This window comes from Thalassophryne amazonica, chromosome 6 (genome assembly GCF_902500255.1).
Source record: "Thalassophryne amazonica chromosome 6, fThaAma1.1, whole genome shotgun sequence".
NCBI classification, from domain to species: Eukaryota; Metazoa; Chordata; class Actinopteri; order Batrachoidiformes; family Batrachoididae; genus Thalassophryne; species Thalassophryne amazonica.
Window position 1 is genome coordinate 2,288,827 of NC_047108.1, and position 24,532 is coordinate 2,313,358.

Sequence of the window (24,532 nt, forward strand, 5' to 3'; positions counted from 1 at the left end):
GCTTGCAGAGAAGGTTACCTCGATCTCAAGGCGATATCTCGGCACTGAGGTGGAGACGCCGTCCTGCTGATATACCTCCGTGCTGAGTGGAACAGCTGTGTCCATTGATGGGTGACAGCTGTCACCCTGGCTGCTCCCGTAAGGCGGCAGCGCCCTCTGGTGCCTGGAGCCCGCACTCCAGGCAGGGCGCCCTCTTGTGGTGGTGGGCCAGCAGTACCTCCTCTTCAGCGGCCCACACAACAAGTAGTGCTGGATCTGTGTCGTGCTAGTACTGCTGTGAGTGCCCTAGTTTTACTACGGTAATGCTACCCTGAGTAGAACTGATGACATATGTATGTGTTGTCCTTTAGGCTGCTCCCGTTTCATTAGGGGTCACCACAGCAGATACACCCAGATCTGCATAGGAATTTGGCACAAGTTTTACGCCGGATGCCCTTCCTGACGCAACTCCAGTTTTACCCAGAGAAACAGACACAGCCGCTGGTGTTCCAAAGAGGTCTCCCATCCAAGGATACACATACATACAGTATTGTTCAGAATAACAGTAGTGCTATGTGACTAAAAAGATTAATTCAGGTTTTGAGTATATTTCTTATTGTTACATGGGAAACAAGGTACCAGTAGATTCAGTAGATTCTCACAAATCCAACAAGACCAAACATCAATCAATCAATCAATCAATTTTTTTTTTATATAGCGCCAAATCACAACAAACAGTTGCCCCAAGGCGCTTTATATTGTAAGGCAAGGCCATACAATAATTACGTAAAACCCCAACGGTCATAACGACCCCCTGTGAGCAAGCACTTGGCTACAGTGGGAAGGAAAAACTCCCTTTTAACAGGAAGAAACCTCCATTCAGAAACATTCATGATATGCACACTCTTAAGGCTATGAAATTGGGCTATTAGATGATGATGATTTCTTCACATCTGCGAGGCATTAATTTCATTGGTTTGGAACCAAGATTTTGCTGGTTTACTAGTGTGCTTGGGGTCATTGTCTTGTTGAAACACCCATTTCAAGGACATGTCCTCTTCAGCATAAGGCAACATGGCCTCTTCAAGTATTTTGACATATCCAAACTGATCCATGATACCTGGTATGTGATATATAGGCCCAACACCATAGGAGAAACATGCCCATATCATGATGCTTGCACCACCATGCTTCACTGTCTTCACTGTGAACTGTGGCTTGAATTCAGAGTTTGAGGGTCGTCTCACAAACTGTCTGCGGCCCTTGGACCCAAAAAGAACAATTTTACTCTCATCAGTCCACAAAATATTCCTCCATTTCTCTTTAGGCCAGTTGATGTGTTCTTTGGCAAATTGTAACCTCTTCTGCACATGTCTTTTATTTAACAGAGGGACATTGCGGGGGATTCTTGCAAATAAATTAGCTTCACACAGGCGTCTTCTAACTGTCACAGCACTTACAGGTAACTCCAGACTGTCTTTGATCATCCTGGAGCTGATCAATGGGTGAGCCTTTGCCATTCTGGTTATTCTTCTATCTATTTTGATGGTTTTCCATTTTCTTCCATGCGTCTCTGTTTCTTTCTTTTTTTTTTTTGTCCATTTTAAAGCATTGGAGATCATTGTAGATGAACAGCCTATAATTTTTTGCACCTGCGTATAAGTTTTCCCCTCTCCAATCAACTTTTTAATCAAACTCTGCTGTTCTTCTGAACAATGTCTTGAACGTCCCATTTTCCTCAGGCTTTCAAAGAGAAAAGCATGTTCAACAGGTGCTGGCTTCATCCTTAAATAGGGGACACCTGATTCACACCTGTTTGTTCCACAAAATTGACGAACTCACTGACTGAATGCCACACTACTATTATTGTGAACACCCCCTTTTCTACTTTTTTTTTACTAATAGCCCGATTTCATAGCCTTAAGAGTGTGTATATCATGAATGTTTGTGTTGGGAAAGTGTAGTGACACGGACCCACAACAGGGGGCGCAAATGAACTGTCAATAGATGAGCCAAAATATAACAATTTAATGTTGTGAATTGTGCACAACGAACATACAGACAATCTCAGAATATCATTACAGTCAATCCACAAAGGTGACGTGTGGGCAGGCTCTAGGATAGAAGACGTCTGTCCTGAGAAGAGCCGGAACCACACGATTTCCGCCGCCACAGAACCTGGTGAATACTGGAGCCGCCAAGTCCCGAATTCCCAGGTGATCACCGTCCCCGACTCTCGGATCTGGTACTGCTCCAATGAAGTACGATATCTCGGCAACGAGGTGGAGATGACGTCTGGTCTTTATGGAGTGAGAGGACGTTGAGTAGATGGGTGACAGCTGTCAAGAGGTAATGAGTGACAGCTGTCACCCCCGGCTGTGTCCATGGCGGCAGCGCCCTCTCGTGCCTGAAGCCCGCACTTCAGGCAGGGCGCCCTCTGATGGTGGGCCAGCAGTACCTCCTCTTCTGGCGGCCCACACACAACATGTTTGGTCTTGTTGGATTTGTGAGAATCTATTGAATCTACTGGTACCTTGTTTCCCATGTAACAATAAGAAATATACTCAAAACCTGGATTAATCTGTTTAGTCACATTGCACTACTACTATTCTGAACACGACTGTATATACGTATATTATATAGATGTATAAAATACAAAAACTGTTTAAATAATCTTGGCACCAAAATACATGCAGCCTGAATAAAAAAGAAATAAGGAAAATTACACAAATCTAATATTGCTGGGAAATGTACAGAAAACATGAAAAAATAATTATTTATCATGTTTTTTAACTTCATTCCCTGAAAAAATGTCCAATTTGTGAGCTGGTACAAAGAGCTAAAAGGGTGTGAGTTGTGTGACCTTATGTGCTCAACTCTTACTTGATCCAAGCACGACCTCCTGTAACTTCAGTAGTTTCTTTCCAATCTGTAAGTCAGTTTGAATTTCATGGTTGACAAACACCCGCACATCTGTCAGCTGCCAACAGGAATGAGACCTTCAGTGAAACAGAGACGCTGCACATTTATGGGTGATTCTTTAAGTACGGGCACTATTGGCCTTGTAAATGCCTTACAATATAAAGCGCTTTGGGGCAACTGTTTGTTGTGATTTGACGCTATATACATGTGCTGTGATGTCACTGTTTATCTCCATAGAAACTACCCAAACAATCTTTCATACAAACTGTTTAAAGGGACATTACAGTGTTGTGGTGGAAATTACGGCAATAGTGTGGGACAACTACATTTTGTTTAAAAAAAATCACAACAGTTGTATGACATTGAATACCCCAATTATGTTTTGATTATATTACTGATATTTTATTCAGAGATATTTTAAAACATTAGAAAAACGTTTCTTTATCATTCTTTTTTATCATTGAAGATCAAAAGTCTTGGTGTGGGACAAGCACAAAATGGCAATATTTGCATATAATGATGCTGAAAAAAGGTGAAAAAGTCATCATAGACTACTAGAACAAAGTTCTTAACACACTTTCATTGTAAAGATAACTATAAAAGTGTGAAATTTCCCCTTTTTTCTGTTTTTCATACAATATGATCAAAGGACATAATAAGTGTCCGTAGTCTAAGACTCACCCTTATCAGACAAGGTATCCAAGAGCAGCCAGTGGCTGGTAAGAAGCGATAATGTCTTGATTTAGTTTGTCCTTAATGAACCCTGTCTGTCCATGTTTTCTGGGAGTGACTTTGTTAATGTTACGGTGTTGATGTGCTTTGTTGGTGTCTACTCTCATTCCCAGCAGACTAAAGCAGGTCATTACTGTAAATGTGTAAATTCTTTTCATCTCACTTCATCAACACAAGTAGGTGTAGCTGGTGTTACGTAATCTGAGTGCTGGTTGTTTTTAGAGTCCATGTTTTCATCAGTTTAGAACATCTGGGGCTAAACCATGAAACACTTACAGATGTCATCATTTGTGTGGAAGTAAAACAGTGAGTAGAGCTGCAGATGTGAAAAACAGACCTGAAAACATAACGGAAAAGAATAAATAGATGATATAGACATCTGTGCAGTGTTTTTTTGCATCATCTTTAAATAGCTGGTTGTTTTTTGTTATTTCTCCGCAGAGCCGCAGAGCGCATAATATTGACCTGCAGGGATCAGTGATCATCTTTGATGAGGCTCACAATCTGGTAAAACACCATCCTGCACACACTGTGACTAGAAAATATCACGGTGACGTGGCCTCTGTACACCACCACAGTCAAATCAAGCCACACCTTCTTGGAATGTTGACTTTCAGCTTTCAATCAAAGAGTTAATAAAAATTATGTTAACCTTTTGTAATTTTTAGTCATTTTTATATAAATAGCTTCCATTTTCAGTGTCCATAAGTAATTGGACAAACTGAATCCCTGGATTATTTTTAATACAGTTCAACTTTCACAGCCAGTTTTCTTCAGACAAGTCAGTGGATGAACACATGAACATCTCTGAGTCACTGAATATGTCTTAGATTTCACTTACATAGAAACACAAACAGGATGGTTCTGTATGAGAAATATGTGTGATTGTGTAACAAGGGACCTCATAAGGGAAGCCACCGAGACACCCAGATAACTCTGGAGGAGTTATATTATTACATAGTGCAACTTTTGTGTGTTGCATTTGTTGTTGTACTGTGTTTACACAGCTTAACGGTGGAGTGGCATACAGAGTGCCACCATTGATGTTGTTCCAAACTTCAGGACATCTGCTATCAGTGGTGGCACTTTCTAACCTTCATGGGTGCTGATGAGTTCAACACTCAGAGGTACATTAAGATTGTTGATGAACAGAGCCAACCTGACCAGAGAGTGATCCGACAACCTCCAGTGATTTTGTATTCATTTGTGTGTTTGCACCACATCTTAGTGTGATCCAGTGGATCACAGTATGTTGTTGAATTGGCTTGACAATCATTCTGGTATTTCTGGTCAGATGCTCCTGTCTATTTGTCTGGTTGATTGTGGTGCAGTTTCTTCAATTGTGATATCAAGACTGAGGACTCCTGAGCAGAGAACACTACAATGTGGTAAAAGCTGGTTTTATTCAACTGGAGCAGTCACGTCGCTCAGCGGCAGCAGTTTGCACAACAAAGTTGTATAAGTGGAAGAAGATTATGAGAATGTTCAAGGACACAGGCCAGGATTCAGCACACAGGAAGACAGTCAGTTAAGCAACAGTGTCTGCGAGGGAAGCAGCAATGAATAATTTAGTGAAGCAAGCAGAGGGTCAGTACACAGCTAGCAAACATACCAGGTTGACAGATCAGCAAATGTCAGGCTATACTCTGGGAAGCACGCAGAGGCAGTGTAGGTGAGGAACTGGAATGCAAACACAGGAAGAAATGCAAAAAAGCCGGTGTATCAGGAAGACCGTATGATGTGATGGGCTGTGGGTGGTTCCATAGCAGGCGAAACAAGGAGGTAACTGTGAATCTGGAAGCCCAAGTGACAGGAAGTAAAGCCAACTATAAAAGCACACAGAGCAGATATCAAAATAAGAGTATGAGTAAACGCCAACGTGGAGGAGAAACACTTGAGAGCACGAGTAAACGGTAGGTAATAACTCTTAAGAGTATCAAAATCTCCAAAAGCAGAGACAGGTACTCTGCTAAATGGTATTCCCAAATGAGCTGAATACTCAAAGTACATCAAGAATGATGACAATATTGGTGTATTGTGTTTTATTTTTGTTGCTATAAGTTCTGCGATATTAAACCATAAACACGGGGAATTTAGCTTGATTTCATCTACTGTTTTTAAACACTCAGAACCTTAAGCCTGCAGGAAATGTTGTTGGCGTGACGTCACGTTGGCACCTCCCTCCAGAGCTATTTCGGCTGATGTGTGAACCAGAAGAATGCAATTTGTTTTTACAGTTGGAAATTGTGTGTTTTTGGAGTTTCACATTGGGTACGGTGAAATGGTGCAGTAGTTTTAAGTGTTGTCTTTTCTGCTGTTATTTTCACATGCGTGTTCTCCAAGTCTGTCATCATGGAGGACTGGGACAGTGTCTTTCTGTAAGTAGCATTCATTGAAGTGGAATACTACGCCGGGAGCTGGTGAATTACATGGAGAAACCCGCACAACTTTACCCACTTTTGGAAAAAGTGTGACCACAAAGAGCCCGAGAGAAGGAGACAGTGGGTGACGGCGGCAGACGTCTCCGTCTGTGGACTTGACACAGCTACCGGCCGTTCGTGTTAATGATGTGGATGGTATCTGTCTGTTGACACATGAAAGAATAAGGCAATACAAACGTGACAAAAGTGATCGGTCATGTGGAACTCAAAGAATTTGGATGTGTCTGAAGGAGATAACCGCTTTTACATACAGAGCCATGTGGAACGGGAGCAGCTCAGACAGCAGATATCCTACGTGGCTGCTGTGTGCAAACACGGGAGGAGTAAAATCAGCAGGTGTCATTAAGGGCATTACCTTTTTGTTTGTGCTTAACCAATCTCATTTAGACATATTGGATGGGTTTTTTTCTGAATTGACTGCAGGTATTCAGGAGGCAACATGTAAATACGTTGATCAGCAAACTACAACAATTTGAGTTGAAAATACATAAAATCTCACCATCATCACTTATGTCTGAATCTCGATAACAAAACAGCTCAAGGTCCATTTCACTCAATATTCTTTCATCCCTTCATTCCCTGCCTACACACTGTCCTTGAATAATTTGGGCCACTTTCCCAATATTTGGTCAAAATTAGTTTTTCTTTGTCCAAAGGACTTCAATGTGTCATGAACCTATTTTTTGTGAAATTTTGTAGCATAGTTCAAACAATTTAATGATATCTGCACAAAGTATGAAGAAACAAATATGTAGACCAGGTGACTCCGTGGATAAGGAGCTGGTCTGCCAAAAGGTAGACCTTTGTTCAATTCCCACTCATGCTACCTGTCTGTGTTCTTTAACAAGACACTTAACCTGGATGGTCTCAGTCCACCCAGCTGTAACTGGATATCAACCTTGGCTACTCAAGTAAATGTGAGGCATCACTGTAAAGTAATCTGAGCATCTGCTAGATGGTTTTACATACAGAATGAAAGGCCTGGTTCAAATTGTTTACCTGGGGGTCTGCATTGTTGCTCTACTGTTATGATGTTCAAGGAGTTTTGAGAGCAGAACCTAGACGTTGGTGTGTCTGTGGTCTGCAGGAGAAGATGTGTGAAGAGTCGACATCGTTTGACTTGACTCCGTACGACCTCGCCTCAGCAATCACCGCTGTAGACAGGCTGCTGGTGGAGCAGGCTAAAGAAACAAGCCAAGGGGACTGTCTTACTGAAGATGACGCTGTTGGTACTTTTGGTAAGAATGTTTGTGTGGCCTTAAGTGAGACAGCAACAATGAAGCCTTTGGTTGTTATAAACGGTCATCCTGGCATTGTTGGTGTCACAGTTAGTCTGTTCACCTGGAGCATAAAGTTGTTTCTTGTTTCAGTCCACCTACAGAGTAACTGTAACATTACATCGCTGGAAAAGCTATAAACAAACTGGCCAGACACGACGTGCTAAAATTTCTAATCTGCAAATTTTCCTTGCTGCAGGTTTGAAACTGAACGTAACCAGCATTGCTAAAGTAAAACGTAAGTATTCCTCTCATCCAATAAAAACTGTTGATCTGTCTGAGCCACGAGGAAAGAAACAGCTTCATCATCATTCTGAGTTTAAAAATGTGCATCACAACAATATAAACGTTGAGTGTATTTTGTGTAATTTGTTCTCAGAAAAAACTATTTTCAGATAATTAAGAAATATGTTTTGACATACTTTGTTTTATTTAGAATTTAATTAATAGTTTTTTTTTTCTTAGATAAAGAGGAAGTATCATATTTCTGGTTGTGTTGATTTCAAGGCACTCATGTAACAAAGTTGTGAGGAATTGTTTCTTTAACGCCATCCAACTGAGCATCAGCCTGTAAACTTTTCATTCCTGCTCAAAAACTAAAAAACACCAAGTCTGATTGAAACAATTTCTTGGTGATGTATAGTGGGGGGGTGTCCTTGAACCTTAGTCAAGGAACCCATTGTCCATTATCCAGTATGTCCACTGTGGATGCAATCTTGATTGTCGTTTCTGCACAATAACAAAAGAATGCCTTGTTTGATTGAAGTCATTTCTTGGTGGGGTACTGTGGGAGGCTGGAGGAAATATCCTTTTGAAAATGGGGGGGATTCATCACATAACAATTGTAAAGCAGCAATCTGTCACAATACAAACAGACTGTAGAGCACCAGTTTGAAACACCAGTTTTTTTACAATAGAAATAACTTCCAGATTTCATCATCACCTCCATTATAAAATAATCTAAAATACGAGTTGGGGCGTATGCCACTGTGTATATTGGTGTTGTTTTAGCATGATGTGCATCATTTTCAGTAACTTATTTCAAATCTATTGATTATGTTGCCATTTTTGTAATCCAGTGGATTACATGACTAATTGTAAAACAGGCTATGTACTCTGTGTGCAGTTGCTATTACATTTTAAAGTAATCTGACCAAACTCTTTTAACAGAGATACTGCTTGATCTGGAAGCTGCCATTGATTCTTATGATGTTCCAAGTGATAGAGGGATCACAAAACCTGGAAGGTACACAATACTTCTACTGCACTGTTTAGCAGAATGTAAAAAAAAAACCCCACTGTTTTAATAGTTGCTCATTTATGGACGTAAAATGGATTTCAGCTTCTCAACATGGATGTAAATGGGCTGTTTATTTATTTAGTGCTTTTCCATCTGAAACTCAGGGCACTTTACAATGATGCCTCACACGCACACACACACACACACACGCAGAGTTATGCGCCGATGTCAGGGTGCTGCTATTTTGAAAACTACGACTGGTTAGGATCCAAAATGGAATGAGCAGAACAGAATCAATCAATCAATCAATTTTTTTATATAGCGCCAAATCACAACAAACAGTTGCCCCAAGGCACTTTATATTGTAAGGCAAAAGCCATACAATAATTACGTAAAACCCCAACGGTCAAATGAAACACGTGCGGGCGGATTGCAGCGTCGGCTCGCAGCCGCTGCGACGCTCCGCCACAGGAAAAACACCTCTGTTGGAAGCCTTAAGGACAAGTTGGAACATGTCCAGCTGTTAAACAATTTCTCATATACTCACTCCACTGAAAGCCATCAAAAGCCGCCTGGATTTTACAAATGGTTATCAACACGGAGGTGTTTTTCCTGTGCCGCCGCACCGCGCCGGCTGCGTCCCGATGCGTGGACCCGTCCGCACGTCTTTCATTAAAAAAAATCTCCTTTAACAGTGGAATATCCGGATAAAATGCTGAAACCGACTTCTTCTGAAACTTCTCTGTTCTCTCACGACATCCTGGATCAATAGAGCCTGAAATGTGGAGGTTTTCAGCTTGAAACAGGCTGATGACGGCGCCTGGGACCGCTGCACGACGTCTCGCACCGTGGGAAGTCCTTAAAGTGACAGTATCACCTCAAAATCTCTCATCAGCCGTTAAAATTTTCACTGAAAACCAGCTTAATTTTTCGAACCGTGTCCACTTCGATGTGTCTCACAGGTTTAGAAAAAATTTTGATCAAACAAAGCGCCAGTCTCTCAGCAACTTCTCAGACAAAGGAATTCCGACGAGGGGCTGGACGACTCCTCCCACAAAGAGTGCTCACAGGCGAATGACGTCACCGACAGGCGTGGAAAAACTCACGCATGCGCACGAGGGTTCAAGCATGTCTGACGTAAAAACATATGAATGAAATCCATATAGTTTTTGCAAAAAATAAAAAGGACCTATACTTTATTGACATCCCTCGTAGATGTGAGACATGGAAGGCAGGTTGATTGCAGAGAATGCGGGGTAGGCAAAGTCTCGCCATGGGGTTGATTACGCGGTTGGTCTTGAATGGACCCAGGAACCGATGAGCTAGTTTGCGCTTCAACGGTGGAAGTCCAGTAATGAAGTCCAAACAGGTGTGCGACCAGGGGCGGTGTGGAAACAGTAGAGGTCAGAGTCGTCTAGACAAAGGGAACACTACAAAGCAAAGTCTTTGCACTCTGCAGCTATAGAGGGCCACCAGCAGTTTCTTTTAGCAAGAGCTAGTGTGCGATGAGTGCTGGGATGACAGGTGAGTTTGGATGAATGACAGAGCTAGAGAACTAAGACATGACCGAGGGAGGAACAAACAAGTGATCAGGTGGCCCCCCCCCACCTGGGTCAGGACACTGTTGCTGGGCATCCTAAATCAGACATTCAGTGTCCCAGGTGAGGTTCCCAATGACAACGGAGCCAGGAAGGATGGGTTCTGGGTCCCTAGGGTCTGCATTGGAGTCAAACTGGAGAGAAAGAGCATCCGGTTTGCTATTCAGGGAACATGTTCTGTAAGTGATGGTAAAGGTAAACTGGACCAAAAACAGGTCCCACCTGTCTTGGTGTGGGTTCAGTCTCTTGCTGGCTTAAGCCGGGTTCACACAGCAGGATAATTAGGCCGATATCGGACCCGATCTTCCCCTTCCGACAATCTTAAGGACGCCCCGACAATCGTGATGATGCTAAAGATAATCTTATCAGATATTCCTGCCGTGTGTGGTGTGTTCAGAGCGCTCTGATCTGCTCTGAAAGGCGTCAGGAGCGCTCCGATCACAAATCGGGGATATTCAACATGTTGGATTTTTTGGCCCGATATCGCAGTGTGTGTGGTGTCCTCTGACCACAAATGAGCAGCCTGCTGAATGTGACATGCAGCCAATCAGAAAGCGAGGTGACGGACGCACGGAGCGGAAAATAAAATCAAAACAGCTGTTCTGACTTACCAGAAAGTCTGGTGGTCGCGCTGTCTCCACTCTTTTTAAAGAACACCTTTTCTTTTTCTTTTTGTATCATTTTTTTCCCTCTGTTTTAAATAGTCCACAAAGTACCTCCGTTTGTTTACTCTGAAGTCACGTTTAATCTCAAGAGATTAATTGCGAGAGAGCTGTGAATGTTTGTACGTGAAATCTGTTCATGTGTGGTGTTGTTGTCCTTACCGTCTGGCCGAACACCACACACTGTAGGACCAAACCTGTTAGATCCATGATTTTTTTTCATCACGTGTGGTCTCTCAGGTTTTGGAAACCTAAAGATAATTTTAAAATCCTGTCGTGTGAACCAGGCTTTAGATGTACACTAGGTTCTTGTGATCAGTCCAAACTATAAACATGATAGAGGACCCATCCAGCCAGTGCTTCCATTCCTCCAATGCCTCCTTAATGGCTAGCAGCTTCCTGTTCCCCACATCGTAGTTAGCCTCTGCCGTGGACAACCGGTGAGACAAAAACACACAGGGGTGCTGTTTAATGTTGGGCCCTACCATGAAAAGCTCAGCCCCGACCCCACTGTTGGAGGCATCGACCTCCACAATAAACTGGCAGCTGGGATCAGGTTGTATGAAAATGGGTGCCACAGTGAGCAGCTTCTTAAGATGCAAAAACACCTGCTCTGCAGCAGGCGTCCAGACAAACAACATCTTAGGTGAGGTGAGGGTGGTTAATGGATAGGCAACTTTTCGATGAACTTGCGGTAGAAATTAGCGAATCTGAGGAATCGGTGAAGCTGTTTGAGCTTGTTGTAAGAGTGGGCCATTCCCTGACAGCCCTGATCTTGTCAGGGTCTGGCCTTATTCTCCCCTGTTCTATGAATTCTAAGAAGGTAACACATGACATGGAATGCACACTTCTCAGCCTTGACAAACAACCTGTTTTCCCATGGCCGCCAAAGGACCTAATGAACATGCATGTGATGGTCGTTAATGCTTTTAGAAAATGTAAGAATATCGTCTAACTAGACTGCGATGAACCACTTGAGAAAGTCCTCAGAACGTCATTAACCAATGCTTGGAAGGTGGTAGGGGAGTTGGTTAGGCCGGAGGTCATGACTAGATACTCAACATAACCTAAAGGGGTGTTCAACACGGTCTTCCACTCGTCCCCCTCACTGATGTAAAACAGATGGTAAGCATTGCTGAGGTCGAGTTTAGTAAACAGCGTGGAACCATGAAGTGGTTCAAAAGTGGAACTGAGGAACAGAATGGGGTACTTGTCCTTGATGGTGATATTGTTTAGTTCCTTGTAGTCAATGCAGGGGCGGAGGGTGCCGTCCTTCTTACCAACAAAGAAGAAACCTATCCGGCATGGCACAAACAATGTGGACGCAACTGCAAACTCACACGACTGATAGAGTTCCTGTATAACAGACAGGAGGTCGGTACTCATGTGATCCAGCAGCGTGGCAGAGGTAGCGGACAGACGAGAGGCTGAGGCGTAGTCAGTAAACAGGCACAGGTCAAAATACACAGTGTTTGGGCTATCAGAGGCACGACAAACTCGAGGTCAAAAACAAGCAAAGTCAACATACCGACAAGCAAGACAGGACAAAACTAGCATGGGATGGAGGCTGGAAAGTGACATGAAATTAGCAATCTGGCAGTGAGCTGTGAGACTGTGAGGGATTAAATAAGGAGCAAACTAATCTAGGTGATGGGAAGCATGTGTGTGGAAGTCTCTGGAAGGGGGCGTGACGGGGAAGACAAAGGTATGTGCAAGAGAGTGCAGTGAGGCAAAAGCAAAGCGAACTAGGGCAAGATAACTAAGTGACTGAAAAACCTACGGTGCAAAATGTGAGGTGCTCAACAAACAACAATTACCACGAACAAAACAAAAGGGGAAAAGACGAGGAAATGACATGACTAAAGTAAGCGGTGTGAAACAAGATCAATGATTATAATCAAAACTAGAACCGGTGTGAGACTGATTAAAATATAAAAGTAAATGCGATAACCAATAGTGAGGTGACAACATAAACTAAGACTACACAAATGAACAGAATGGCAAAACCAGAGACACCAAACAGTGCAAAAAAATAAAAGGAACTAACTGATAAGCAATAAATGACAAATGGAACATAATCAGACCTGAAACACTTGAAAATAAATGATAACCAAAACCAATGACTAATGTATAAAACGATAAATGTGATAAATAGAATTAAACTAAGACTAAAGCAACATAAGGGACCAACAGTGAAAGCAGACAATAAATAATACAGAAAACTAATTACGTGGCCAGCAAATGATACACAGAAGATAAATTAAACAAAATCAATAACAAACTGAGCATGGTAACCTGAAAATTAAACAACACCAAACATAGGAGGTTTCTTCCTGTTAAAAGGGAGTTTTTCCTTCCCACTGTCGCCAAGTGCTTGCTCACAGGGGGTCGTTTTGACCGTTGGAGTTCTTACGTAATTATTGTATGGCCTTGCCTTACAATATAAAGCGCCTTGGGGCAACTGTTTGTTGTGATTTGGCGCTATATAAATAAAATTCATTGATTGATTGATTGATAACCAAAGCATGACATGACATGAATAAAAACATAGAAGGCTCCGAACCTGGAGACCAATGAAAACCTACAACTTTAGACATGAACCCATCATGGGCAGGAGCATGATTTTTAAATTTTAAAATGGAAAATTGGTAGGAACCCTGGATGATGCTTCTCACTCCAGTTCTTGACACTCTGAAATGCTGTGATAACTTCTTCTCCTACTTTATGAGCATCAACAGTTCTTTTTCTAAAGTCTAAACTGATTTCTTCTGATGCTTTCTTAAGTGACAGCTGAACCCCTTATTGAAATTTTTAATACTGTGTGAACACTGAACGATAACCCTCAGTTTTAACTTAACTTTACAAGCTTTGAGCATCACACAGTTAAAGCACATCATTGCACAACAGTGCTTTGTGCTGTGGCTCAACACAAAGCTCACTTCTCAAGAGGACTAATAATTTTGACCCTTGTAGTTTTGTTTTTTGTAAAATAATTTTGACTCTGTGTGCAAAATAAAATAATGTAAGTATCCAAAGTAGAAGCAGGATATTTAGAAATGCTGTGTTGAAAATACCTTGCTCTGTTAAAAAAGTACTTGGGAACATTTTGAAGAAAACATTGAACAAGGGGGCTAATAATTTTGTCCTCATCTGTATGTACAATTACAAGAAAAGCCCTTGTTGTTGTTATTATTACTATTGAAGATGAACGATTAATGTGTGTGTCTCTGACTTGCTTCCACAGCTTCATCTACGAGCTCTTAGAAAAAGCCCATCTGACCTACAGCACCAAGGCGATGTTCTACGAAGCTTTGGAGGAAATCACTGGCTACTTAGCAGGACGTTAGTATGACTCTGTTAGTGATCTCTTTCGGCGTTATAAACGATATTACGGCTCTTTGGCCTGTGTTCTTGCTCTGGGGGCTGGTGAGGTTAGATCTTACTTGTGTGAAGCGCCTTGAGGCAGCTTTGCTGTAATTTGGTGCTAAATAAATGAAATAAATTAAATTGTTCACATTTCGCGAACCTGGGTTAAAAGCAAGAGTTATGTATGTAACTACAGTTCTATGAATTCCAGATGACCGCCAGAGCACCTGCATTATTCCATGCGCACATGTGCAGAGGTTGAGACTTATACCAACAAAGTCACATTACTGCGTGACGTCAGCTGACAGTATATGAGAACACGTCAGTCGACATTCAGTCCAGTCCTATTCCATCTCTTATGCAGAGAACAAAGTAATAATCCTTTACTGCGAGTGAGTGATTGTGGCTTCAGTTACAACAACCCCAATTTCAATCAAGTTGGGACATTGTGTAAAATGTAAATAAAAACAGAATACAATGATTTTCAAATCCTCTTCAACCTATATTCAGTTGAATACACCACAAAGACGAGATATTTAATGTTCAAACTGATAAACTTTATTGTTTTTGTGCAAATATTTGCTCATTTTGAAATGGATGCCTGCAACAGGTTTCAAAAAGCTGGGACAGTGGTATGTTTACCACTGTGTTACATCACCTTTCCTTCTAACAACACTCAATAAACGTTTGGGAACTGAGGACACTAATTGTTGAAGCTTTGTAGGTGGAATTCTTTCCCATTCTTGCTTGATGTACGACTTCAGTTGTTCAACAGTCCGGGGTCTCCGTTGTCGTATTTTACGCTTCATAATGCGCCACACATTTTCAATGGGTGACAGGTCTGGACTGCAGGCAGGCCAGTCTAGTACCAGCACTCTTTTACTACGAAGCCACGCTGTTGTAACACGTGCAGAATGTGGCTTGGCATTGTCTTGCTGAAATAAGCAGGGACGTCCCTGAAAAAGACGTTGCTTGGATGGCAGCATGTGTTGCTCCAAAACCTGGATGGACCTTTCAGCATTGATGGTGCCATCACAGATGTGTAAGTTGTCCATGTCATGGGCACTAACACACCCCCATACCATCACAGATGCTGGCTTTTGAACTTTGCGCTGGTAACAATCTGGATGGTCTTTTTCCTCTTTTGTCCAGAGGACACGACGTCCATGATTTCTGAAAACAATTTGAAATGAGGACTCATCAGACCACAGCACACTTTTCCACTTTGTGTCTGTCCATTTCAAATGAGTTCGGGCCCAGAGAAGGTGGCAGTGTTTCTGGATGTTGTTGATGTACGGCTTTCACTTTGCATCGTAGAGTTTTAACTTGCACCTGTAGATGTAGCGACGAACTGTGTTAACTGACAATGGTTTTCTGGTGATCGAAGGTTATGGGCATTCAGTGTTGGTTTTCGGCCTTGCTGCTTACGTGTAGAAAGTTCTCCACATTCTCTGAATATTCTGATTATATTATGGACTGTAGATGATGGAATCCCTAAATTCCTTGCAATTGAACGTTGAGAAACATTGTTCTTAAACTGTTGGACTATTTTTTTTTTTTTCATGTTGTTGTTCACAAAGTGGTGATCCTCACCCCGTCTTTGCTTGGTGACGGCTGAACCTTTTGGGGATGCTCCTTTTATACTCACTGATGACACTCACCTGTTTCCAATTAACCTGTTCACCTGTGGAATGTTCCAAACAGGTGTTCTTTGAGCATTCATCAACTTTCCCAGTCTTTTGTTGCCTCTGTTCCAGCTTTTTTTGAAATGTGTTGCAGGCATCCATGTCAAAATGAGCAAATATTTACACAAAAACAATAAAGTTTATCAGTTTGAACATTAAATATCTTGTCTTTGTGGTGTATTCAGTTGAACATAGGTTGAAGAGGATTTGCAAATCATTTTATTCTGTTTTTATTTACATTTTACACAACGTCCCAACTTCATTGGAATTGGGGTTGTACTTTAGAGCCTGTTCCAGTTTGTGTTGTATTTAATGTGTTGCAGCCGTTACATGTGGAAGTGTCCCATTGAAAGTGCTGTGCTATTCAAGATATACAAAACATTTGTGCAGCGGTTTGGTTCTTGCTTCATTTCTTTTGTTCTGGTTTGGCTTACTTACTGTGTTATTATGCCAAATACATATATTAAGACCTTTTGAATGACCAAATCACTTGTGCGACTATTATTCTTCACACTAGGCTCTGGAATATTTGTGAACACCAGTGGATTGCAGAAGCTGGCTGATATCATACAGGTATGGTGTCGTTTAACATTAGTATAGTTGTTAGAAGCTAAAATAAACTCACAATCATGTTTTAATCCTGCCCCTGAACCGGCACACGTTGTTTTAGGAAACTGTTGGCTGCACACACCCATTGCTTGTTTATAACTGATGTGCTTGATATTTTTTATCCCAAGCGTGCACTTTATGCACCTGGGCTCCAGAAAGCATGGTGGTCTTAAAATTAGATCTGACCAGGCGTCGTGTTGGTGCAGTGTTATAGTGAGTGTTCAGAAAGCAGTGGAACCGTAGACAGCAAAACCCTAGTCAAAAGTAGAGTGCGGAGTTTTTCGCGTCATATGAAGCAGTGCTCAGGTATGCTTTACATTTTGAACAAATTTATGAGCAGAATTTGTTGAAAATAAACCTTATTTGTGTGTAGACATTTTAGATCTTTCACATCTACTCATGAAAGATGTGGGCTAAAACAAAAGTGGTGCATTTATATTTTTGTTGTACTGTTTTTTCTGGAGTAAAAGCACCTTTCTTCTGTATTATCAGCTCTTTAGTTTAGCATTTCTGTGCATTGTTTTGGTGTACTTTTTATTATTGGCGTTGATTTTATTTCTTTAATGGAGTTTATTTTTTGCTGGTTGTTGGCTCCATTTTGGCATAATCTTGCTAAAGATCTGACAGAGATGTGTGTATCATCAGCCTGTCTGGCACACGGCCCACCCTACGTCTGTATGTGAAGTTTTTCAGTTCTGCTTATTAGTTTTGTTTGTATGATGGAGAATACATGCACTCATTTTATGACACCCTTTTTCATACAAAAAAATCAAACATGTCTGACGCAGATTTTACGGTTCATTTTGTTGCACCTGCTCCACTTCTGAAAATGAAACATATTGATTAGTGTCCGTGTACATATTCAGTGAAAATATTCACAGCAATTTTTTTTGCAAATTTATTATAAAATGTAAAGAAAAAAAAACTGAGAAATCACCTGTACATAAGTATTCACAGCCTTTTGCCATGAAGCTCAAAATTGAGCTCAGGTGTGTCTTGTTTCCGCTGATTATCCTTGAGATGTTTCTACAACTTAATTGGAGTCCACTTGGGGTAAATTCAGTTGATTGGACATGATTTGAAAAGACAAACACCTGTCTGCATATAAAGCCCCACAGTTGACAGTGCATGTCAGAACACAAACCAAGCATGAAGTCAAAGGAATTGCCTGTAGACCTCTGTGACAGGATTGTCTCGAGGCACAAATCTGAGGAAGGGTACAGAAACATTTCTGCTGCTTTGAAGGTCCCAATGAGCACAGTGGCCTCCATCATCCATAAATGAAAAGAGGTTTGGATCCATCAGCAGGTGATGGTCCAGTGGTTAAGCTTTGGGCTTGAGACCAGAGGATCCTTGGTTCAAATCCCAGCCTGACCGGAAAATCACTAGTGAGCACCTTGTATGATAGCACCCTGACATGGGGGTGAATGTGACGCATTACTGTAAAGCGCTTTGAGTGTATGATGCAGATGGAAAAGCGCTATATAAATGCAGTCCATGTACCATTGAGTCTTCCTACAGCTGGCTGCCCGTCTAAACTTAGCAATCGAGGGAGACGGGCCTTAGTCAGGGAGGTGACCAAGTACCCAATGGTCAGTCTGTCCGAGCTCCAACATTCCTCTGTGTCCAGAAGGACAACCATCTCTGCAGCAATCCACCAATCAGGACTGTATGGTAGAGTGGACAGACGGAAGCCACTCATAAAAGACACAATGACAGCCCACCTGGAGTTTGAGAAAAGGCCTCTGAAGGTCTCTCAGAACATGAGAAACAAAATTCTCTGGTCTGATGAGACAAAGATTGAACTCTTTGGTGTGAATGCCAGGCGTCATGTTTGGAGGAAACCAGGCACCATCCCTACAGTGAAGCATGGTGGTGACAGCAACATGCTGTGGGGATGTTTTTCAGCAGCAGGAACTGGGAGACTAGTCAGGATTGAGGGAAAGATGAATGCAGCAATGTACAGAGACATCCTGGATGAAAACCTGCTCCAGAGCGCTCTTGACCTCAGACTGGGGCGATGGTTCATCTTTCAGCAGGACAATGACCCTAAACACACAGCCAAGATATCAAAGGAGTGACTTCAGAACTACTCTGTGAATGTCCTTGAGTGACCCAGCCAGAGCCCAGACCTGAATCTGATTGAACATCTCTGGAGAGATCTGAAAATGTCTGGGCACCAACGCTCCACATCCAACCTGATGGAGCTTGAGAGGTGCTGCAAAGAGGAATGGACTAAACTGCCCAAAGATAGGTGCACCAAGTACTGAGCAAAGGGAGCGAATACTTATGTGCATGTAATTTCTTAGTTTTTTATTATTATTATTTATTATTTTTAATAAATTCGCAAAAATTTCAAAACATTTTTCATGTTGTCTTTATGGGGTTTTGTGTGTAGAATTTTGAGAGGAAAACATGAATTTAGTCAATTTTTGAATAAGGTTGGAACATAACAAAATGTGGAAAAAGTGGAGCGCTGTGAATACTTTCTGGAAGCACTGTAAAACATTGACAAAGCAATGTTAATTGCTTTAAGAATGAATATTTTCACTGATTACTTTTTTATGGCCTTTTTTTTTCATTTTTTAGCAAGTGTTCTGTGGTGAAGCACAAGGAAATGACAAAGGAAAGCAGATGGTGTCCAGCGCAGCCCATTTTAAAGTTTGTATTGTTTTCTTCACGCCACCTGGAGGGTCACACTGCTCAGATTTGTGATGTTACAGCTATCACTTTGTCTCTTTGACAGGTTCATATCCACCGAGACAACAGCTATTACAAGAAAAAAGCAAATGCTGATGTTTGGGCTTCGTCTGCAAAGAAACCAGGTGAGTGAAATGCCTTCGTGGTCATTGACTGTTTCACTTGCTGTGTATTTTCTCTTATAGACGATCATTTTCTTTTCTTTGGTGAATCCGAATGTATAAAGACTGCTCGGCCTAATCAGCCTAAATTATTTACACATTATTCACTTTGCGTGTTTTTAGGAATCCGCTAGCTTAGCGTAGCTACTAGCTCTTAGCCGGTTTAGCATGGCGGCTTCTCCTGTCTCTCCCGCACTTTTCTGCTCTGGGTGTGAAATGTTTAGTTATTCCTCGGCCTCCTTTAGCAGTAACGGTACTTGTAATAAGTGTAGCTTATTCATAGCTTTGGAGGCCAGGCTGGGCGAATTGCAGACTCGGCTCCGCACCGTGGAAAATTCTACAGCTAGCCAGGCCCCTGTAGTCAGTGTGGACCAAGGTAGCTTAGCCGCCGTTAGTTTCCCTCTGGCAGATCCCAAGCAGCCGGGAAAGCAGGCCGACTGGGTGACTGTGAGGAGGAAGCGTAGTCCTAAACAGAAGCCCCGTGTACACCGCCAACCCGTTCACATTTCTAACCGTTTTTCCCCACTCGACGACACACCTGCCGAGGATCAAACTCTGGTTATTGGCGACTCTGTTTTGAGAAATGTGAAGTTAGCGACACCAGCAACCATAGTCAATTGTCTTCCGGGGGCCAGAGCAGGCGACATTGAAGGAAATTTGAAACTGCTGGCTAAGGCTAAGCGTAAATTTGGTAAGATTGTAATTCACGTCGGCAGTAATGACACCCGGTTACGCCAATCGGAGGTCACTGAAATTAACATTAAATCGGTGTGTAACTTTGCAAAAACAATGTCGGACTCTGTAGTTTTCTCTGGGCCCCTCCCCAATCAGACCGGGAGTGACATGTTTAGCCGCATGTTCTCCTTGAATTGCTGGCTGTCTGAGTGGTGTCCAAAAAATGAGGTGGGCTTCATAGATAATTGGCAAAGCTTCTGGGGAAAACCTGGTCTTGTTAGGAGAGACGGCATCCATCCCACTTTGGATGGAGCAGCTCTCATTTCTAGAAATCTGGCCAATTTTCTTAAATCCTCCTAACCGTGACTATCCAGGGTTGGGACCAGGAAGCAGAGTTGTAGTCTTACACACCTCTCTGCAGCTTCTCTCCCCCTGCCATCCCCTCATTACCCCATCCCCGTAGAGACGGTGCCTGCTCCCAGACTACCAATAACCAGCAAAAATCTATTTGAGCATAAAAATTCAAAAAGAAAAAATAATATAGCACCTTCAACTGCACCACAGACTAACACAGTTAAATGTGGTCTATTAAACATTAGGTCTCTCTCTTCTAAGTCCCTGTTAGTAAATGATATAATAATTGATCAACATATTGATTTATTCTGCCTTACAGAAACCTGGTTACAGCAGGATGAATATGTTAGTTTAAATGAGTCAACACCCCCGAGTCACACTAACTGTCAGAATGCTCGTAGCACGGGCCGGGGCGGAGGATTAGCAGCAATCTTCCATTCCAGCTTATTAATTAATCAAAAACCCAGACAGAGCTTTAATTCATTTGAAAGCTTGACTCTTAGTCTTGTCCATCCAAATTGGAAGTCCCAAAAACCAGTTTTATTTGTTATTATCTATCGTCCACCTGGTCGTTACTGTGAGTTTCTCTGTGAATTTTCAGACCTTTTGTCTGACTTAGTGCTTAGCTCAGATAAGATCATTATAGTGGGTGATTTTAACATCCACACAGATGCTGAGAATGACAGCCTCAACACTGCATTTAATCTATTATTAGACTCTATTGGCTTTGCTCAAAAAGTAAATGAGTCCACCCACCACTTTAATCATATCTTAGATCTTGTTCTGACTTATGGTATGGAAATAGAAGACTTAACAGTATTCCCTGAAAACTCCCTTCTGTCTGATCATTTCTTAATAACATTTACATTTACTCTGATGGACTACCCAGCAGTGGGGAATAAGTTTCATTACACTAGAAGTCTTTCAGAAAGCGCTGTAACTAGGTTTAAGGATATGATTCCTTCTTTATGTTCTCTAATGCCATATACCAACACAGTGCAGAGTAGCTACCTAAACTCTGTAAGTGAGATAGAGTATCTCGTCAATAGTTTTACATCCTCATTGAAGACAACTTTGGATGCTGTAGCTCCTCTGAAAAAGAGAGCTTTAAATCAGAAGTGCCTGACTCCGTGGTATAACTCACAAACTCGTAGCTTAAAGCAGATAACCCGTAAGTTGGAGAGGAAATGGCGTCTCACTAATTTAGAAGATCTTCACTTAGCCTGGAAAAAGAGTCTGTTGCTCTATAAAAAAGCCCTCCGTAAAGCTAGGACATCTTTCTACTCATCACTAATTGAAGAAAATAAGAACAACCCCAGGTTTCTTTTCAGCACTGTAGCCAGGCTGACAAAGAGTCAGAGCTCTATTGAGCTGAGTATTCCATTAACTTTAACTAGTAATGACTTCATGACTTTCTTTGCTAACAAAATTTTAACTATTAGAGAAAAAATTACTCATAACCATCCCAAAGACGTATTGTTATCTTTGGCTGCTTTCAGTGATGCCGGTATTTGGTTAGACTCTTTCTCTCCGATTGTTCTGTCTGAGTTATTTTCATTAGTTACTTCATCCAAACCATCAACATGTTTATTAGACCCCATTCCTACCAGGCTGCTCAAAGAAGCCCTACCATTATTTAATGCTTCGATCTTAAATATGATCAATCTATCTTTGTTAGTTGGCTATGTACCACAGGCTTTTAAGGTGGCAGTAATTAAACCATTACTTAAAAAGCCATCACTTGACCCAGCTATCTTAGCTAATTATAGGCCAATCTCCAACCTTCCTTTTCTCTCAAAAATTCTTGAAAGGGTAGTTGTAAAACAGCTAACTGATCATCTGCAGACGAATGGTCTATTTGAAGAGTTTCAGTCAGGTTTTAGAATTCATCATAGTACAGAAACAGCATTAGTGAAGGTTACAAATGATCTTCTTATGGCCTCGGACAGTGGACTCATCTCTGTGCTTGTTCTGTTAGACCTCAGTGCTGCTTTTGATACTGTTGACCATAAAATTTTATTACAGAGATTAGAGCATGCCATAGGTATTAAAGGCACTGTGCTGCGGTGGTTTGAATCATATTTGTCTAATATACTCAACAAAAATATAAACGCAACACTTTTGGTTTTGCTCCCATTTTGTATGAGATAAACTCAAAGATCTAAAACTTTTTCCACATACACAATATCACCATTTCCCTCAAATATTGTTCACAAACCAGTCAAAATCTGTGATAGTGAGCACTTCTCCTTTGCTGAGATAATCCATCCCACCTCACAGGTGTGCCATACCAAGATGCTGATTAGACACCATGATTAGTGCACAGGTGTGCCTTAGACTGCCCACAATAAAAGGCCACTCTGAAAGGTGCAGTTTTGTTTTATTGGGGGGGGGGATACCAGTCAATATCTGGTGTGACCACCATATGCCTCATGCAGTGCAACACATCTCCTTCGCATCATCTGTGAAGAGAACACCTCTCCAACGTGCCAAACGCCAGCAAATGTGAGCATTTGCCCACTCAAGTCGGTTACGACGACGAACTGGAGTCAGGTCGAGACCCCGATGAGAACAACGAGCATGCAGATGAGCTTCCCTGATACGGTTTCTGACAGTTTGTGCAGAAATTCTTTGGTTATGCAAATCGATTGTTCCAGCAGCTGTCCGAGTGACTGGTCTCAGACGATCTTGGAGGTGAACATGCTGGATGTGGAGGTCCTGGGCTGGTGTGGTTACACGTGGTCTGCGGTTGTGAGGCTGGTTGGATGTACTGCCAAATTCTCTGAAACGCCTTTGGAGATGGCTTATGGTAGAGAAATGAACATTCAATACACGAGCAACAGCTCTGGTTGACATTTCTGCTGTCAGCATGCCAATTGCACGCTCCCTCAAATCTTGCAACATCTGTGGCATTGTGCTGTGTGATAAAAAGGCACCTTTCAGAGTGGCCTTTTATTGTGGGCAGTCTAAGGCACACCTGTGCACTAATCATGGTGTCTAATCAGCATCTTGATATGGCACACCTGTGAGGTGGGATGGATTATCTCAGCAAAGGAGAAGTGCTCACTATCACAGATTTAGACTGGTTTGTGAACAATATTTGAGGGAAATGGTGATATTGTGTATGTGGAAAAAGTTTTAGATCTTTGAGTTCATCTCATACAAAATGGGAGCAAAACCAAAAGTGTTGCGTTTATATTTTTGTTGAGTGTAGATTACAATTTGTTCATGTAAATGGGGAATCTTCTTCACAGACTAAAGTTAATTATGGAGTTCCACAAGGTTCTGTGCTAGGACCAATTTTATTCACTTTATACATGCTTCCCTTAGGCAGTATTATTAGATGGTATTGCTTAAATTTTCATTGTTACGCAGATGATACCCAGCTTTATCTATCCGTGAAGCCAGAGGACACACACCAATTAGCTAAACTGCAGGATTGTCTTACAGACATAAAGACATGGATGACCTCTAATTTCCTGCTTTTAAACTCAGATAAAACTGAAGTTATTGTACTTGGCCCCACAAATCTTAGAAACATGGTGTCTAACCAGATCCTTACTCTGGATGGCATTATCCTGACCTCTAGTAATACTGTGAGAAATCTTGGAGTCATTTTTATCAGGATATGTCATTCAAAGCGCATATTAAACAAATATGTAGGACTGCTTTTTTGCATTTACGCAATATCTCTAAAATCAGAAAGGTCTTGTCTCAGAGTGATGCTGAAAAACTAATTCATGCATTTATTTCCTCTAGGCTGAACTATTGTAATTCATTATTATCAGGTTGTCCTAAAAGTTCCCTAAAAAGCCTTCAGTTAATTCAAAATGCTGCAGCTAGAATACTGATGGGGACTAGAAGGAGAGAGCATATCTCACCCATATTGGCCTCTCTTCATTGGCTTCCTGTTAATTCTAGAATAGAATTTAAAATTCTTCTTCTTACTTATAAGGTTTTGAATAATCAGGTCCCATCTTATCTTAGGGACCTCATAGTACCATATCACCCCAATAGAGCGCTTCGCTCTCAGACTGCAGGCTTACTTGTAGTTCCTAGGGTTTGTAAGAGTAGAATGGGAGGCAGAGCCTTCAGCTTTCAGGCTCCTCTCCTGTGGAACCAGCTCCCAAT

General features: G+C 41.7%; 1 protein-coding gene across 1 annotated transcript in view; it reads left to right on the plus strand.

The window, feature by feature from the left end:
* rtel1 (regulator of telomere elongation helicase 1) overlaps window positions 1–24,532 on the plus strand; it is a 225,346-nt gene that overhangs the window by 49,005 nt on the left and 151,809 nt on the right. Inside the window, exons 8-15 of the mRNA XM_034173464.1 lie at window positions 4,075–4,140; window positions 7,162–7,312; window positions 7,551–7,589; window positions 8,522–8,597; window positions 14,096–14,193; window positions 16,420–16,475; window positions 19,101–19,172; window positions 19,258–19,336. Of these exons, the coding sequence (XP_034029355.1) occupies window positions 4,075–4,140; window positions 7,162–7,312; window positions 7,551–7,589; window positions 8,522–8,597; window positions 14,096–14,193; window positions 16,420–16,475; window positions 19,101–19,172; window positions 19,258–19,336 (637 nt within the window). The remainder of the gene's footprint in view (window positions 1–4,074; window positions 4,141–7,161; window positions 7,313–7,550; window positions 7,590–8,521; window positions 8,598–14,095; window positions 14,194–16,419; window positions 16,476–19,100; window positions 19,173–19,257; window positions 19,337–24,532) is intronic.